The sequence below is a fragment of the Falco biarmicus genome, chromosome 14 (assembly GCF_023638135.1).
Source record: "Falco biarmicus isolate bFalBia1 chromosome 14, bFalBia1.pri, whole genome shotgun sequence".
Taxonomy (NCBI): Eukaryota; Metazoa; Chordata; class Aves; order Falconiformes; family Falconidae; genus Falco; species Falco biarmicus.
In genome coordinates this window covers 2,060,354-2,076,367 of record NC_079301.1, presented here as the reverse complement: position 1 = coordinate 2,076,367, position 16,014 = coordinate 2,060,354, and the positions used below count along the sequence as shown (strand labels likewise).

Here is a 16,014-nt window from a genome sequence, read left to right as displayed (position 1 = left end):
CCTTCTTTCAGTAAATATGCTACTCATAAAACGATTCAATTGACAGATATAGTGTATGTTTAAAGCCATTATTAATTACATGTATTAGTTATTGTTTCTTTACAAGCACTACCTTGAGCCTGGTCTGGGGCTCAGCTGCGCAATGCTTTGTGCATGTATAAGGCTGTGCACACGGGACAGCCCTCCTCCCTGCGGACTTGTGCAATGCGCAGCAAAAGCATTTAGGACTTAACTATGTGCAGGAGCTCTGTGCGGGGATTCAGGTCTAACAAAAAACTTAACATGCTTAACATTAAGCTGTGAGGGACCGCCGAAATGCAAAGTGTGTGCTTACGTGTCTTGCCAGACTGTAGCCCTCTGGATCGCAGCTTTGTTTGAACTAGAACAATAGACACGACTGAAGATTATGCACGTACATAGTACCTTCTACTTCAAAGTCTGAGAATACTTTACAATCTAGGACAAATATCATATTATTCCCAAAAGGTAAGGAAGTATTCTCCTGGCACACACAAGAGGAGAAGAGAGAATAAACGTGAACGTATTTTAAAGTTTGAGGTTTTTTTAAAGTATATTAGAGAAGTTACAAAATTTCTGCACAGTAAAAATAGTGTTAATACTGGGCAGAACTGCTCAAAAGGGTTCTTCAGGTGGCATTATCCGCTGAACCAAGGATTGGTCCAGTAAAAGATGCCACCTCACCTTACAAACCTTGTTCTTTAATATTCTTAGACTGTCTGGGCTACTTACATCATCTCTCCCACTAAAAAGGGAGGTGTCAGTGTTTAATGTCACTTTTAAGAAATACAGTTCACTCCTCTTTGTGAGTAAACTTAAAGGTAACAATCATAGCCGCTATGGCACACCACCTCATTCTTTTTTCTGGCCAAATTCCTCCAGTCTCAAAGACAATCTAGTCCATGTATTTGTTAAATTTTTAAGCAGTCTTTTCTGAACATTACAAACACCAGAAGCATTAAAAGGATAATTAAGGATAAGGGGATAATCTCTTGCCTTTCAAGGTGATAAAGATGACCACAGAATAAATACCAGTAAACTAAACCCAGGATATTTTAGTAGAAAGGAAAACTGGAAATATTATGGAATCCAAAAGAATACGTGATATTACTTGTTAGAACGTCTTGAGATTTTCAGGCCTAAAGTGTAGCCAACATTGCAAAAGTCTGAAAGAAAACTGGGCCAGTACCAAGAGGCTGATGCAAAATCATTTTATAGGTGAAGTGGTGGAGTCACCCATGGAGATCTCTAATACTTATTAAGCTGTACTGCCTGACAGCTTCAGGATGGTAAACAAATCTGAATTTCCTTATGTCTACGCATCTCAGAATGGAATTTGCTTTCCTAGACCTGGTCCTTCAGATTGCGACCGCCCTACAAAACGCAGTCAGACTATTGGAGGAGGAGCTTTATTCAGAAGGAGCAGTTTCTGACTGAATTGACAGTTATTGTCAGGTGTGTAAGGTTAGGAGAAATTGTTTGATGATGCTGGAATTACTTTCTCCTAGACACTGCACATTTTAAGTAAGTTTTAAACATGTTAAGAAAAATGATTGTCTCAGGTGCCACAAATAGAAATATATCCCCCCCTCAAAAAAAAAAAAAACCAACAAAAAACCTGACAAATCTTATGAGAGTTCCAGTTTTGCAAATTCAGAAAGTGCAGACAAATGTAAAAAAACCTTACATTTTTTAATGTTTATCTGAGTACAGTATTTCAGGGTGTGTCCAACCCTTGCAGCAGATCACAGAACATAGACAGTGAGCAAGCCAGGATGTACAAACACTAGTCTTGATAAACAGCAAGGGTCTATTTTGGTTTTATTTCTGTTCTTTTTCAAGTAAAGGTAGTTGGAAGAGAAAGTCAATTTGTTTAAGCACGAAGTAATTATACTAGAATAAGATACTGAAAATTATTTACATAATTTATAAACTGCCAAATTATAGAGTACAGGTATTGCAGTGGCCATACAGAGAACTTAATCTGTTTTTAAATCTGTGTTTCAGGGACTTTGATGAGAGTATGGCCTAACTTACTCCTAACATGTTAAAGCTAGGAAATACGAAAATTAATTTTTTGTTGGTTTCTTGGTAAAATGAGGTAAAAGTGTTTTCTCTTACTAGACAAAGTCAGGTTAAATAGACATAAAAGATTTCGCTCTTCTCTGACTGAAGTCAAAGTCAGAATTCTTATTAACACGAAAGGGAGCAATATCAAACCTATGATCTTGAAAGGAAATAACAGTGATATTGCATCTGGGGAAAAACAGGAACATGCTTTGAATGCTGGAATACACACTGTGTTTTGTTTACACTTAGAAGAATTACTCATTGCAATATTTGCATAGCGTTCAGTTCTGTTTAATTACAGCTGCCTGTGAGGAAGAGTTCAATGGTGTAGGCCCCAGATTCGAACCAGATTTCTTTCTAGCATCGTGAAGTCAAATTCCAGTGAGATGGACACAGACTTCCATCCATAGGAAGAAGATCGTTTCGGACAGTCTAATACTTGAAGCCTTTTCTATTTCTCCCACTTTGGAAACCCTGAATGAAAGGTGAGGCCTTCTCTGTCTCCTTGGATGCTGAAGATCCCTCAGGCCATATTTCATAAGAGAAGGGAGGTAGCTTGGCTAGAAATATCTGTGTCCCTGTGCCACACTGACGTGGTCCAGAGACACCTCCTTTTCACCAGGGCTGACCTCCCTGAGTAAAATACAAAGTATTAGAAGTACGTATAATTGTCTGCACAAATAGTGCACAAAGCGTAAAGGCAAGCAGGCGGCTGCTGTGGGGGCAGGCCCGAGCAACGTGCAGCAGACGCTGCCTCCTGCCCCTGCGGGCCCTCCCCGCCTTGCCCTCCCCACGCCACAGCAGGCCTCTCCCCCGTTTTCAGGGAGGTTTTGAGGATGCAGGTCTTTTAAGCCCCTGCTCTTGCCAGTGAAGCTCCCCATGCGGCCGCAGAGCCACCTAGCCCCTAACAGGGACACCCACAGAGTTTCTAGAAAGTTCCGTGAGAGGGAAGGCCACTGCAGCGAGGCCTGTGTGAGGGGCTGGCACGGTGGGCTCGGCCAGAGCGCTGAGGACAGGCAGTGGCCATCCCTGGCCAGTCACACCCCTGAGTGCCCTAAGAGCCCCATCATCTCTTGCAGGGTGCCATCCTCCACAGAAATATGAGGAGAAAAGGCCGTTTCAGTCACCCTGAATGGCACATCTCCCTTTCGGAGTCAAGCACCCTGCCTGCCCCAATGGCGCCTGGGCATCATCAAATTTCTGATTTAGCAGCACTTTCTGAGGGGAAGCAGGAGGTTATAAGGCTGAGGAGCCGCCTAGCCTGTGCCCTGCTGCCCGGCGCGGGAAGCTCTGCGCAGGCGCGGCGGGGCTGTGAGGCGCCTGGCAGCCAGGGGGCGCGCCCGGCCCTTGCCGGGGGGCGGGGCTTGGCGGGGCGGGGCCAGCTCGGCGCACCCCGCCCCCGCCGGCCGGAGGCTCTTCAGCGGGGCGGCGGCGGCACGCAGGAGCGGCGCCATGGTGAAGATCGCCTTTAACTCCCCCTTCGCCCAGAAGGACGAGCCGAAGAAGGAGGCGACCGAGGCGCTGGTGGCCGACAAGGTGCGGGCAGCGCGGTCTCGCCGCTGCCGGGGCGCGGCGGGAGGAGCGGGGCGGAGGGACGGCGGTGTGTGTGTGGTGGGGGGAAGGAGGGGGTGGAAGCCGCCGCCATCTTCTCGCAGCGGCTGCGGGCCGGGGGAGGGCAGCCGGCAGCCCGCTGTGCCTCTGGGGCGCCTGGCGGCCGCCGCACCGCTCCCTGCGGCGCTGGGGCAGCCTTCCAGCGTGGGGCGGCCGCTCTGCGGTCTGTCCCGGGGCTGGGGCGTGCGTGTGTGTGTGTGTGGTGGTGGTGGTGGGGGGCGGGGGGGGGTGTCGCTCACCTTGGGGCCGCCGCCGTGAGGGGCTGCCGGGCGCTGCGGGCCTGAGAGCGCCGGGACGCGTCGCGCTGCCGCAGCGGTTTGCGGTTACCTCACCACAGCCGTTTTCCCGGCCCGGCTGCGGCTCGGCCGGCCCCGGGCGGTGCTGAGCGGCGGGGTGGCCTGGCGGCCCCGGAGCGGCCTCGGGCCCGCACGCAGCGGGCAGGCCCAGCTGGTTATCTCCAGCTGGGCCCGTGCCAGGGCCGTGCTTCCTGACGGGGTTTTAAACCTTCGTAGCTCGCAGGCGGGGGGAGCCCGGCGCCCAGGCCAGCCCCGGGGCTCGGCTCCCTGCCGGGGGGAGGCGCGGGGGAAGCGCCGAGCCCTCGGCGCAGCTCGTCCCCTCAGCAGCGGGCAGGTTGGCAGCCGTAGCAGCGGCTTGCAGGCCAAACACGGTGGGATTAGGGCTCGTCCTCCGCCCGCTGCTGCTCTGAAACCCTCGTAGGCAGTGAGCTGGAGAGCCGCACTGTGGTGAGGTGTCTGGGCTTCTGGTATGTCGAGCTTAAATTAAGAAACCTGCCATAAAGGGTTTTAAATAGAAACCCAGGCACGTACCCTGTGGTTGGCTTTTCCTTCCTAATGAGCTGCTGTGTGACTCTAATTGAACTTTGCAAATCTGTGGGAGACTTTATTTTGAAGATGTTTTACTTAGCTGCTGACGTTCTTTGAGGAAGAAGATCAGCGTCCAGGTATACAAATCGGTAGCTCTAGAATGGGCTGAGTTTGTTTGTAATCGGGGTGAAAGAAAATAAAGAAAACACTAATAACAAAACTTGTGGTGTTGGACTCTAGTGTCTTTTTTCTTTTTTTTCTTTTTCCCTTCTAAGGTGTAATCTGGAAAGCAGCTTGCTCTCCAGCCTTCAGAGCCTCTGCCTCACCTGAAATAGCCACTTTAAAAGAAGGGGTGCAGAGTGATGTTATTGCTCAGTGAACTCTCTTGAGCTGTAGGACTTGTATGTGTGCACAATTAATACTGTAGCATTGAATTGCCAGATCCAAAGGAGGGAGAGAAAGTAGGGAAACAGTGTAGATGGAGGACTAATTTGTATTTTGAAAATGTCATTAGTCTGGCTAGTTTCTTGTAGGACAAACTAATCAGCTACTCCTGAGGCAGTAATACATATTTTTACTGGCCCTTTACCATGCAAGTTCTGAGCATAATAGTTTTAATGTATGCTTACACCCTTCTCTTCATGATAGCTGCTTTTCTCAATTTAGAAGCTTGCTGGTGCTGTTTTGTTATACCTGTTACAGTATTCTCTGTGTTTGCACGTGTACATGACTTTTTAGTAACTTTTCACTCCAATCCTGGGGTTTAGAGTTGCATGTAAACAAAGTTCACAATTTTACTCCAAGACAAACTTGTTCTATTGCATGTTAATGTCTCCTTTTGCTGGAGTATTTGTGCAGAACAAACAAGCTTAATGGCTAACGTTGGCTTAGACAGCACAATAAAAGTCCCCTAGAATATCTGCACAGAACACTTGAGCTTGCAGAATACTCTCTCTGCAGATTTTTTTAGAGCTGACTGTGTCAACACGGTCTCTTGAGCTAGCTGCAGATGTTAACACAAGTGATTTTTCGTTTCCTCCCTTACCTCCTGGTTTGCTTTACTTGTTACTGCACAGCTTGGAGCTGCCTTTTCTTTGCAGGTTTTTTTATGATTTATTATTTTTGAGCAGAGGCTTTGTAACCTACTGGAGCAAAGTCTTGGTATTGTGTTCTCTTATCAGCTCTGTCAACTCTTTCTTCTTGGATTCAGGCTGCCTACATTGCTGCTTAATATGATAAATACCTTTACATTGTTTGAAATAGGTGTAGTGCAAGTATAGCTAATTACATGTCGACATCAGCCAAGCGCTAGGATGTCTGTAGTGCTAAAACCTGCTGCAGACTTGTCATCAAGTAATCATAGGCTGGATGAATAAGTTACTAAAAGGTGTAGATGAAGGTGGCAGAATATGGTGAGAGTCTTGGTCTTAAAAGCCAGTTAACTCTGATTGTTTTCACATAATGGCATATAAATGTGGCATAATTCTGACTTGAACCTGGGGGGGCGGGTGGTTCTGTGTTGTTTTTTTTTTTACAAATGCGTAACTAACTAGTTGTAGTGGTTTATGTCTTGCTGAACGAACATTTTTCTGTTTGGAGGATGCAAGAGTGGAATGTAGGAGTATTGACTCTCGCAAAACAGCTTGGGTTTTGTTTCAGTACATGCATAGCTGATGTGTTTGACTTTTATACTGATACCTTGCTGAGCACAGAAATATGTACAGCCTCATAATAATACTGTAGCTTGTTGTGATCACAGGTTGCTTAAATATATTGTGTTCTACAGGAGTGCAAATGGTAGGACCCAAATAAAGGCAGGCCATGGAAGCTACTAGATTTAAACTTTTGTGGTTTGATATTTTTTTTGGGGGGTGGGGTGGGTGGGTGGAGAGAGGAGAGTGTCTTTTAGGAAAGACCTAAACCCAATGTGTGTTTGCCCAAAGGAAATGTCTCTTAATTGTTCAGTATTAGACAGTACATCTGCTGTTCTCCTCTCAACTTGGCTTGTGTGAGCCTTTTACCTGGAAGCCTGGAAAAGTACTGAAAACTAAGAGTGTTAAATTTGCCATTCGGACATCACCACTAGCTTTGCGTTTGGTATTACACAGCTTGTCACCATGTTACATGATGGTGATGGTAGTTTCCTTTGGATGTGGTCTTCTGTCTGAGAGAACACTGGGGGGGTGGGGAACAAGTCACTGAAATAAAAAGATATGCTTCAGACTGCTAGAAACAAAACTTCCCAGGGACTTGCATGGAAGAAAGAGTATTTTGAAGCTGAAAGGTAGGATGTGTTGCAGGGACCTGTTTTTGTTTGGCTGCATTTAAGCTGGTAAGTGGCCCTCTTTCATAGTGGGCTTCACTTGTGCATATTACAAGTTCTACAGTCTGAATGTTTGACTCCTGTCAGATGTGTGTTCCCCAGCTAATAGAGTTGAACCTTAGCTTCTGCTGTTAGTCTGGTTCCTAAGGAAAAGTATTAGCTTAATCCATCTGATAGCAAGAGGAGGATAGGAAATAGGCTTTTGAGAAGAGGTGTGAAAACAGTGTGTACCTTAAAATGACCTTGTTCTACACATCTTGCTTTCCTTGTGCTATATTGCAGCTGCAGCACTGTTCTCTTTCGTTAGTTACTAAAATTTCTTACACCTCTAATAGTTTCTGGGTAAGGATTTGTCTAGAAAGCATCCTCTAAGAAAATACCCTATTTCAGTGCTGTTTGAAAGCTCGTCTTAATATGATGCAGTAGTATTTCATGTAAGTGTTTTCTTACTATGTGATGCTTAACATACATTTCTTCTAGGCGTGCGGTGAGAATTGTAAGATGGTAGGTCAAAGTGAAGCAGTAGATAACTTGTTTTAAATTCAGAGCGGTTACACTTTCAAAGTTCTATCCCCCTTTATTCAAAGGATCCAGAAGTTGCCACACGTAGGGGTGAAAATTCGTCTGGAAGATGTCTGTTGACTCTGCTGGGTCTAGCATTCATCTTGGCAGGAGTTGTTGTCGGTGGAGCTTGCATCTACAAGTACTTCATGCCTAAGGTAATGTGAAAGTTCTTTTTTTCTTCAAGCATCACTGAATAAAAAAAGTCTAATTATAAATAGATTACGGAAGGTTTTCTATTACAGTGGTAACTGGGACATGAAGACTATGTCCTTTATAAAAGCTGTAGCTGTGACACACCTATGCTTCGTCATAGCATAAGTGTTAGAAATACAGTTTGAAAGCAACATTTGCTGTAAAAATAACTGGCCTTGCTCTTGCTTTCAGCATAAGGTGTACCGTGGTGAGATGTGTTACTTTGAGAAGGAAAACCGTGATCGTGCGGTAGAACCTTATTTCCTCCCTATTGCTGAAGAAGCTGACATTCGAGAAGATGATAACATAGCCATCATTGATGTGCCCGTTCCAAAGTTCTCAGACAGTGATCCAGCAGCGATCGTTCATGACTTTGATAGGGTGAGTATGCTCCATGGAAAATTGTGGAGCAAGTGGTAACTGTAACAGCTCCAGGGTTTTCATTCTTGAGACCTTTAAAGCTTACTGTGAGTGCAAGTTTCTCTTTTAGAATGGCTTTAAGCATGGCAAATCTGACCCTTCTAACTCTGTAACAGTACACTTCTGCAAGGGAGGTTGGTTACAAGAATGTTGGAGGATCATTCCCATAGTGACTCTTAATTGGATTGTTTCTCAGAACATCACATCTCGGACTAGGCAGCTTTAAATGTTGTTGCCTGTAGGACATCTGGAAGTGACACTTGCTATCAGATCAAGAATCATATGTAAATGGAAGCGAGGGTAGGAGACCACTGTAAATGTGAGTTAAGAAACGGGGAAACTGAGGATTCGGTTGTAAGATTCTGCCAAACCGTTACAGGGAAATGTGGAATTCCAAACAAGTGCGGACCTTGGATAAGTGAATTGAAGAATCATTTCAAGTGGCTGAAACCTAGAACTTTAACATGCTGTTTTAGTTGCATATAGTTTCTCTAAAGCAAAGATGAGAGGATGGTTTTAATTTGACTTTTTTATTAAAGTTGCATCAATAGTATTAGCAGTTATCCTTAGTCAGCTGTAAAACCTCTGGTAGGTTGTTAGTAAAGCAAACCTTAGCAATGCAGATACAATCATGGCACAGATGCTAGAACTAACTTGTGTACTTGCTGCCTTTAATGACATGGAATGCCACGCAGCCCAGCTGTGCTACCTGTGGTCACAGTATTTGCAGCTTTAATTTGTGGCATCTTGAAGAAACTTGGCTGTATATAAGGATAAGGCAAATTAAGAACTTCGGTTGATTCTGCCAAAGTGCTGTGCAAAGTCATAAGAAAACAAGTAGATATGTTGATAATTTTAGGGCAAGAACTGCAGAGACTTTGTAGCAATGCTGACATGACTTTATGGAGACTAATACTTTTTCTGAAGAACTATTTACAGGGAATGTTTGTTTATCAGCAACTGGATACCTTTTGTTTGCACAGTGCTTAACTGCACTTCTTTAGTGATGAGGGCGTACTCCCAAAAACTTTCTCTGTATTAATACAAAAATTATGATAAACAGCTTTTATAGTCGGCGCTCACTTCTGTACAAAAGTCCTTTTGCAAACCATAGCTACAACCAGTATGTTTGCAAAAGTGGGAATAGCTAAGTTCTTGCACTAGATAGTTCCTGAATGCACCACCTCAATAGTAGCAGCGCATCATCTGCAGCTTTTTGAGCTCCCTCCTTAGTCCTTGTAGAACTGTGTTTTAATAATCCAGGGCCACAATTAATTGAAATCTTGTTTTCTGAATAGCTTTTGACAGCATATCTTGACTTGCAACTGGGTAACTGCTATGTGATTCCGCTGAACACATCCATAGTTATGCCACCGAGAAATCTGATGGATCTCTTCGCAAAACTGGCGGTATGTAGAAACCTTACTGTTTAGTTATGCTGACAGGATCACTTTTGATAAGAATGCTGGGTGTTGCTCCTGAACTACAGTCTCTTGCTAGAACAGTCCTCTTGCCATCAAAGTACATAATCCCCCTGGCTCAGTCACTGTACTGAGGTTAAGGCCAGCTGTCAGTGTGTATTATGGTGAGTAGATTCATGCTTAATGCTCTTATTAATACCTAGCTTTATGAAAGCTGAAAGCAACTAGCAAATAAGGTTAAATTTAGCTATTACAAAGGAATTTGATAAAGTTCCAAATATCATTGAAAGCCTAAACCTGAAAGTTACTACCAGAAAGCTCGCTTGCCCCATGAGAGTTTTAATGAAAAGAACAATGCAAACTTGTTCTTCTGTTTTATTGGCACTGTACTTATGAGCTCACTGCAAGCATTTTGACTCTTCAGTAACTAAAACTTGTGTTTTTCCAAGATGATTTGTGGGTCAAGTTGATAGAGCTTGCTGCTACTCCAAATTAAATGCAATACTGAGCTATTGTGTGCCAAATGTACTTCTCAAAAATGTCATTGGCTCCTCTACACTTAGTGCTAGAGGCCACCTGACCAAGTTTAGCTTGTTTCATTATTTTTTTTCTAGCTTTATGAAGATGAGCTTTAAGTGTGTCCCCTGCCCCTATTTTTAGGAAGTGGCCATGAGAGGTGGGAACTTGTTTCAGTAGTGCTCTGATCATCTGGTGAAGATTTAACTTCTGTAGGTTGCACTTATTTTTATTAGAAATACACTGCTTCAAACATGGAAACTCATAATACTTGTTCTGCTCTTTTAACTGCAGACTTTCTGTTGCTGTCAAATAAACTTGAGCAGGTTCTGTTTGTTTGATTCATGTGAGGCGAGCAGTGTTGAGGTTAACTGTGCTTTGTTTGGCTGTAGCTGCAACTGTTTGAAATAGCCTTTGTCAGTTTTTAACTTCTCTGGTATGCAGCTGTTGACAACTAGCATATCTTTAATATTAAAAAGAAGTAAAGCTGTAATCTAGTGCCTGAAGCCCTTCCAAAGCAGAAAAATGTGGTGATGTTTGCCCATTGTTAGCAGAATACTGTGTCTCAAGGTCTTTTCTCTTTTAGACTGGCTCTTACTTGCCTCAGACTTACCTAGTCCGTGAAGAAATGGTGGTTACAGAGGAGATAGATAATGTGTCTGATTTGGGCATCTTCATCTACCAACTCTGTGTTGGGAAAGAGACCTTCAGACTTCAGCGCAGAGACCAGATAACGGGTAAGTTCCATTCAGTAAAAAAATGAGTCTATTGTTTGCGTAGGGAAAGGGTAAATACTTTAAACCTTGGGAGTTTTTAGACTTGGAAATTTGAGTGCTCTATGTGAGCTGGGACTACCCATAGAACTGATGGGTGTTTTCCTCTACTTTCAAGTATGTATCTGAAGTCTCATTCAAACATGCTGAGAGAGTTTCACTTACTGAATTAGAGGTTATGTGCCCAAACCAAATTTGACCTTAAACCTATTTCTGTTCCATCTTTTGGCTGAAGTTGTAAGTTAGTTTGGCACAAAAATTCATATATTCCATCTGATAATATGAGTCTCTGTAGGTGCACCTTAGTCTGTTATCTAAAACTGGGTTACAGGAGCACCAAGTAAAAGAATTGTCTTCTGGCTCACTTGCTATGGAGAAAAACAGAATTGAACTGCTGGCTCTGGACATCCCAGACTTCCTCTCTAAAAGAACAATAACACTTCACAGGAACTTCTGAGCTCTGTTTCTTTCTTGCCTGTCTCCTTGTGTCACCTCCCTGTCATGCTGTGAAAAGAACTAAATTTTGAGGTGTCTGTGGTTTGACATGCTGGAAGGAGACAGCCTGCAGTACAGAAATCTGATGCTTTGAATTTTAGTTCACTGTAGATCTCAAAGCACTCCATGGTTTGTTGCTGTCACCAGACACATAGCAAACTAATCCTTTGTGCATTGCAGCCTTTCAGAACTGCAAATGTTTGGTTTGTCAGAACTTTCTGCTCTGGTTTTCCTGCAAAGTTCTTAGGCAAGAGTTTCCTCTGCCGAGTTACAAGTTTGCAGCATCAGGAGTTGCATCTGCTGTTTGCCAGTGCCTACATGCTGTTGCTACATGGAAGGCTGTGTATGTGGGAGCATAAAGCTCTTCCTGTGCGGTGCAGGGCACATGAAGAAACAGTAAATGTTCCCTTTATGGGAGGGGGAGGCATGTGTCCCTTAGCTGATGTGAAGATGCTTTTGTGAACAAATCTCAGTTGAATGCTGCTGTGACTGAAAGACCATAGCCTACAGACAATCCTGCCAAGGGTCTTTATGATGTTTCCTTAAATCATCCTGCTGTAGCACGTTGTTGACATCTTTGCTGCATAGTAGAAGACTTATACAGAATACTTGCACAGAAGGGTTCTGGTAAATGAGTAATGCTGCTTGGTACAGTTTCAGTTCTGTAACTGACCTTGTTTGCCCTTGGCAGGGATGGGGGACAGGAAGTCTAGTCAAATGGAAGACTGCTGCTGAGGAGAAAATTGTGCAGGGACAAGGCTTGTCTTGCCTTCCAGGTCAAATTTCTAGCATGTCTGTCTTATAGTGTGAACAAGCCGTGCACCCATAATGAGACTAAAATGGCTAAACTTGTGTAACTGCTGTGGAGAAGTCTTCTCATTTAGCTGGTGCTGTACTGGCTTTCAGATTTCGTAGAGTTCATGGGTTCATCTGTTGGATCAAACTGACCTCAGGTTCTGCAGCAGTTCCCTGGAGTTGTAACTGAATGTGTGAGGAACAGGACAGGTTGTCCTGGCTGTTGAATTATGTACCCAGTTAAATAGCCATTGCAGGCTTCTCAGGGTGTACAGACATTAAGATTGAGGTGAGCTGAAAGACGGCCTGTATTTAAGTGTTCATAAACTAAAGTAGTGCTGTGCTGGGTTTGGTTTAAGAGCTAGTGGCTCTAGGCTTCAGTGTATAGCTTCTCTTGCTTGCTTAGAACAATTTTCTACTTAAGCTGTAAATCTGTCTTCTCTGGTGGTTGTATTTTGAAGTGCTTTAGTTGAGCAGCTTGTCTTTGATGGCAGGACTACTATATTCTGGTAAATCTAGTAAAGATTCACAGCTGATACAGGTGAACTGCCTGTGTCAAGGCCAATGCTGGCATGTCCCAAAATAGAGAAAATCACTTAACACTATTAAGAAACTTCAGTGAGATCATTGGTTGAGTGGCAAGTCCTCACATCTCATCAAGGTGAAGACTGCTCTATAGAAGCATACCCTGTGTTAACACTGGGTGCAGGGAAGTGCTGATAAAGAACTAGAAGGATGGGGAGTTTTCTGCACCCTTTCTGAGTTTTTATTCTCTTTCCCTGTAATTTCAATCTGCTTTGCTTTTCTTTTTCTTTGTGGTTTAGGGAGGGCTATGAGAAACTGCCATAAATGATCTCTTTGACACTGTCTATAGCTGAAATGGTAGCTGGGGATAACAGAGAAAAGTGCTTGCTTGCTTTGTCCTCTGTGATGTATGTGGCCCCCCCTCTTGTTGTTACCACTGTGGAAATGAGGGATGCTTTTTGATAGACAACAAACTGGTGTCAAGTGCTGGTGGCAGTTCATGGCTGTAGAAACACTGTACTGAATGATGGTATCTTGCTGCTACAAATTCGTAGTATTCGTAGTGCTACAAAACCTGTGAATGCTTGCTGCTGGGTTACAGATCTGCTTTACTTAGGTTCTCATCTTCTCTCGTCCCCAGGTCTGCAGAAACGTTCAGTGGAGAACTGTCATTCCATCAGACACTTTGAAAACTCTTTCGTTGTTGAAACAAAGATCTGTCAACAGTGAAGGGTGTTGGATGGGAGGTGACTAGTGCACACCTTCATTGAGAAGTCTGAGCGTTAGATATCGACTTCTTAAATTAACATGTGCAGTGATAATCAAAAGCCTTACGCATTTTCTGTGTACTGCTTGTATTTCAAAAGACAAAGTCACCATTTCAGCTTTCTTTGATCCTTGGTATAACTTTTTAGTTGTCTCATGTAAAACTTAAATTTGAGTAAAGTTTGTTTGTGGGTTTTTTTTTTTAGAAGGTTAATACCAGTTTAGCTGTTGAATGTGTTTGATTTAGTGTAATCTGGGAATGGCAGAAAAATATATATATAAAAATGTTAACCAATTCCTTGGCTGGAACCAGTTCTGTTCACCTTAACTTTCACAGAATGATTAATATTAATAATCTGTGGTTTGCACATCTTGTGTAGTTCTGTAGAATAGCTCTGCACTCCGTATCCTGCCTAAAAAAAACAAACCCATATTCTGATGTGTATCATTAAGCTTTATTTTAACTACCATGTGTGAAGCATGTAAAATCCAACCTCAGTGATCATAAACCTTTAACACTACCCTATTTCATTTTGTGCAATTACTGTATTGAATTCGTATGTATATTTGGAACCTTCCCCGAGCTTACGTTTAATTCTTCTACCTTTGTTTGGTTTTGTGGTATTTAGTTGTTAAGATTCAGATAGAGTTGCTCTTAAAGCTTGTCAGTATTTTTGGTTAAGAATTGGTTTAATCTAACTTCGATTTCAGGAACCTGTTCTGGTATAGCTCACTTGTGAATGTGACTGTAGTTGTAAACTTAAACTACTCTGGCTTATATAAACTGTTCAGATCAACTTTTTATGAGCAAGTAGCATTACTACTGCAGTCGGAGCATTGTTCTTTTTTTTTTTTTTTGAAAGCTGCAGTATAAAGATAATGAAGAGTTAGTGTCCTGCAGTTGAACTTGAGAGTTTTAATAAGGGACTTTATATTGGTATAAATTCTGCAACCCTATAATAAATGTTTCTCTAAAACTCTGGCATTTGTGTGACTTCATGACGCTCGGAGGGAAGAGTGCAGTATGCTGGTGTATGGTCCACGGGAGGGATGTGATGGTTATGGGCCTGGGGCAGCACACAGTGCTCTTCCCACTTACCCATACCTCTTTCCTAGCTTGTGAAGCCAGATTTCCTTTTCCTGTGGAAATGCTTTGTGGTGCAAAACAAACTTGGGGAACAGAGGAAGAAAAGAGACCTCGCCTTGAACTTGATCCCCCAAGGGGCAATTCTTGGTGATGTCTAGTGCTGTAAACTGAATCCATTGAGCAGACTTCTGCAGGTGGGTGGTGTCAGTTGTGGTATGGCAAAGGAAGGATGCATTCGGCAATTTAGCTGTTTGAATATTGGTGTTGATGAGGCTGGTGATTACAGGTTTGCTTGTCTTAGTGTATTTATTGCAGTGTCAAAGAGAAATCTTTTTTAACATATCATAATAGACCAAGGGACTGGAGGGTTAATCAACATCTTGGTGTAATACCTTTCAGTGCTTACCTGCAAGCTTTGCTGTGCTTTAAGCTCGGAGCTGTGAGAGCGCTGTGGTGCTACTTCCGTGACTGGTTGCTCAAAGAGCTAAAGTGTGTACTGAACCTTCCTGGCTTTCCTGGAAAGTAATTTGGGTATACAACTGGAAGTAAAATAGTAAGCAGGCTTTCTGTGCTAAGAACTAGGGAGTGAGAAGTGACTGTAGGACTGAAAGCAGCTACTCTTTGTTTATGGAGCTCTGCAGAGGAAAAGAGTAGACCACAGCTCCGGGGCAGCAGGGGTTTTGCTGCCTTGTCTTTGTACCTAATGCAACTCTTCTCCCACGGCGTGTGGCAATGCGGAAGATGTGTCCTGGAACTAGAGCTTTGGTCTGCTTGATTCTAAAATAGTAAGCGTAGGAGAATATTTCATTATATGCTTAAATGTACTGTAACAGAATGCTGTAGAAAGCTCTAATTAGTGTCCCTGGGAGTCAGATAAGCTTTAATGTAGCAGGTATGTGTTACAGGGGAAGTAGCTGCACTGACAAGCTTCTGCTCCAGGCTTGCTGTGTGCTTGGGCAAGTTACCGTTGTGGTGGCTTCCTCCTCTGGATTGTCAGAGGATAAACGGGGTGGGTTGCCTCTCTTGTTTGTTTTGGTAGTCCTGAGTGGAAGGGTTTGGAAATGTATTAGCTGCAGAGAGCAAGAAGCATCTGCTTGCAGCACTGAGGTTTGACTTTATTGAAAACAAAACAAAAAAATAGAAATTCTTCCTTACAGCTTTGAGTGACTGTGCACTAGGTGGCTCTCACCAGATAGAGAAACTGTTTCAGCTTTACCTTTGTCTGGTAAAAGATTTTAAAAGAAATGAAGTCAGTTCCTTAAGAGCTTATTAGATGTTCTAGGCAGTATGCCAGGATACGCGGAGGAACAGATTGTTCTTACCTGCTTGGTGCTCTTGCGTTGAGAAAGTAGCTGAAGTTTCAGTTGTGCGTGCAGTATGTTAGACTTACTATCTGTTCATAACCATTCTGTGCTGGGGGCGGGGGCAGGCATCCAAATCGAAGGATTGCAGTTGTTAGGTTGCTGCTATGAAAACAGCTGGCATTCCCAGGATCTGCTAATGCTGTCTGTCAGTGTGAGTAGCCCCTGTGTTCGGCTGGTCTGTAGGAAGCAACAGAGAGGGTGAGTCACCAGAGTCCTGTGCGCCAGTAGATGGCACAGGCAGCAAGCGCTGG

General features: G+C 43.6%; 1 protein-coding gene across 1 annotated transcript; it reads left to right on the top strand.

Moving 5' to 3' along the window:
• Window positions 1-3,448: 3,448 nt before the first annotated feature.
• On the top strand, window positions 3,449-14,294 carry ITM2A (integral membrane protein 2A). Its single transcript, XM_056359661.1, has 6 exons — window positions 3,449-3,624; window positions 7,434-7,565; window positions 7,795-7,983; window positions 9,321-9,431; window positions 10,546-10,696; window positions 13,188-14,294. Exons 1-6 carry the CDS (start codon window positions 3,541-3,543, stop codon window positions 13,274-13,276), a joined length of 756 nt encoding a protein of 251 aa, XP_056215636.1. The 5' UTR covers window positions 3,449-3,540; the 3' UTR covers window positions 13,277-14,294.
• Window positions 14,295-16,014: the final 1,720 nt, after the last annotated feature.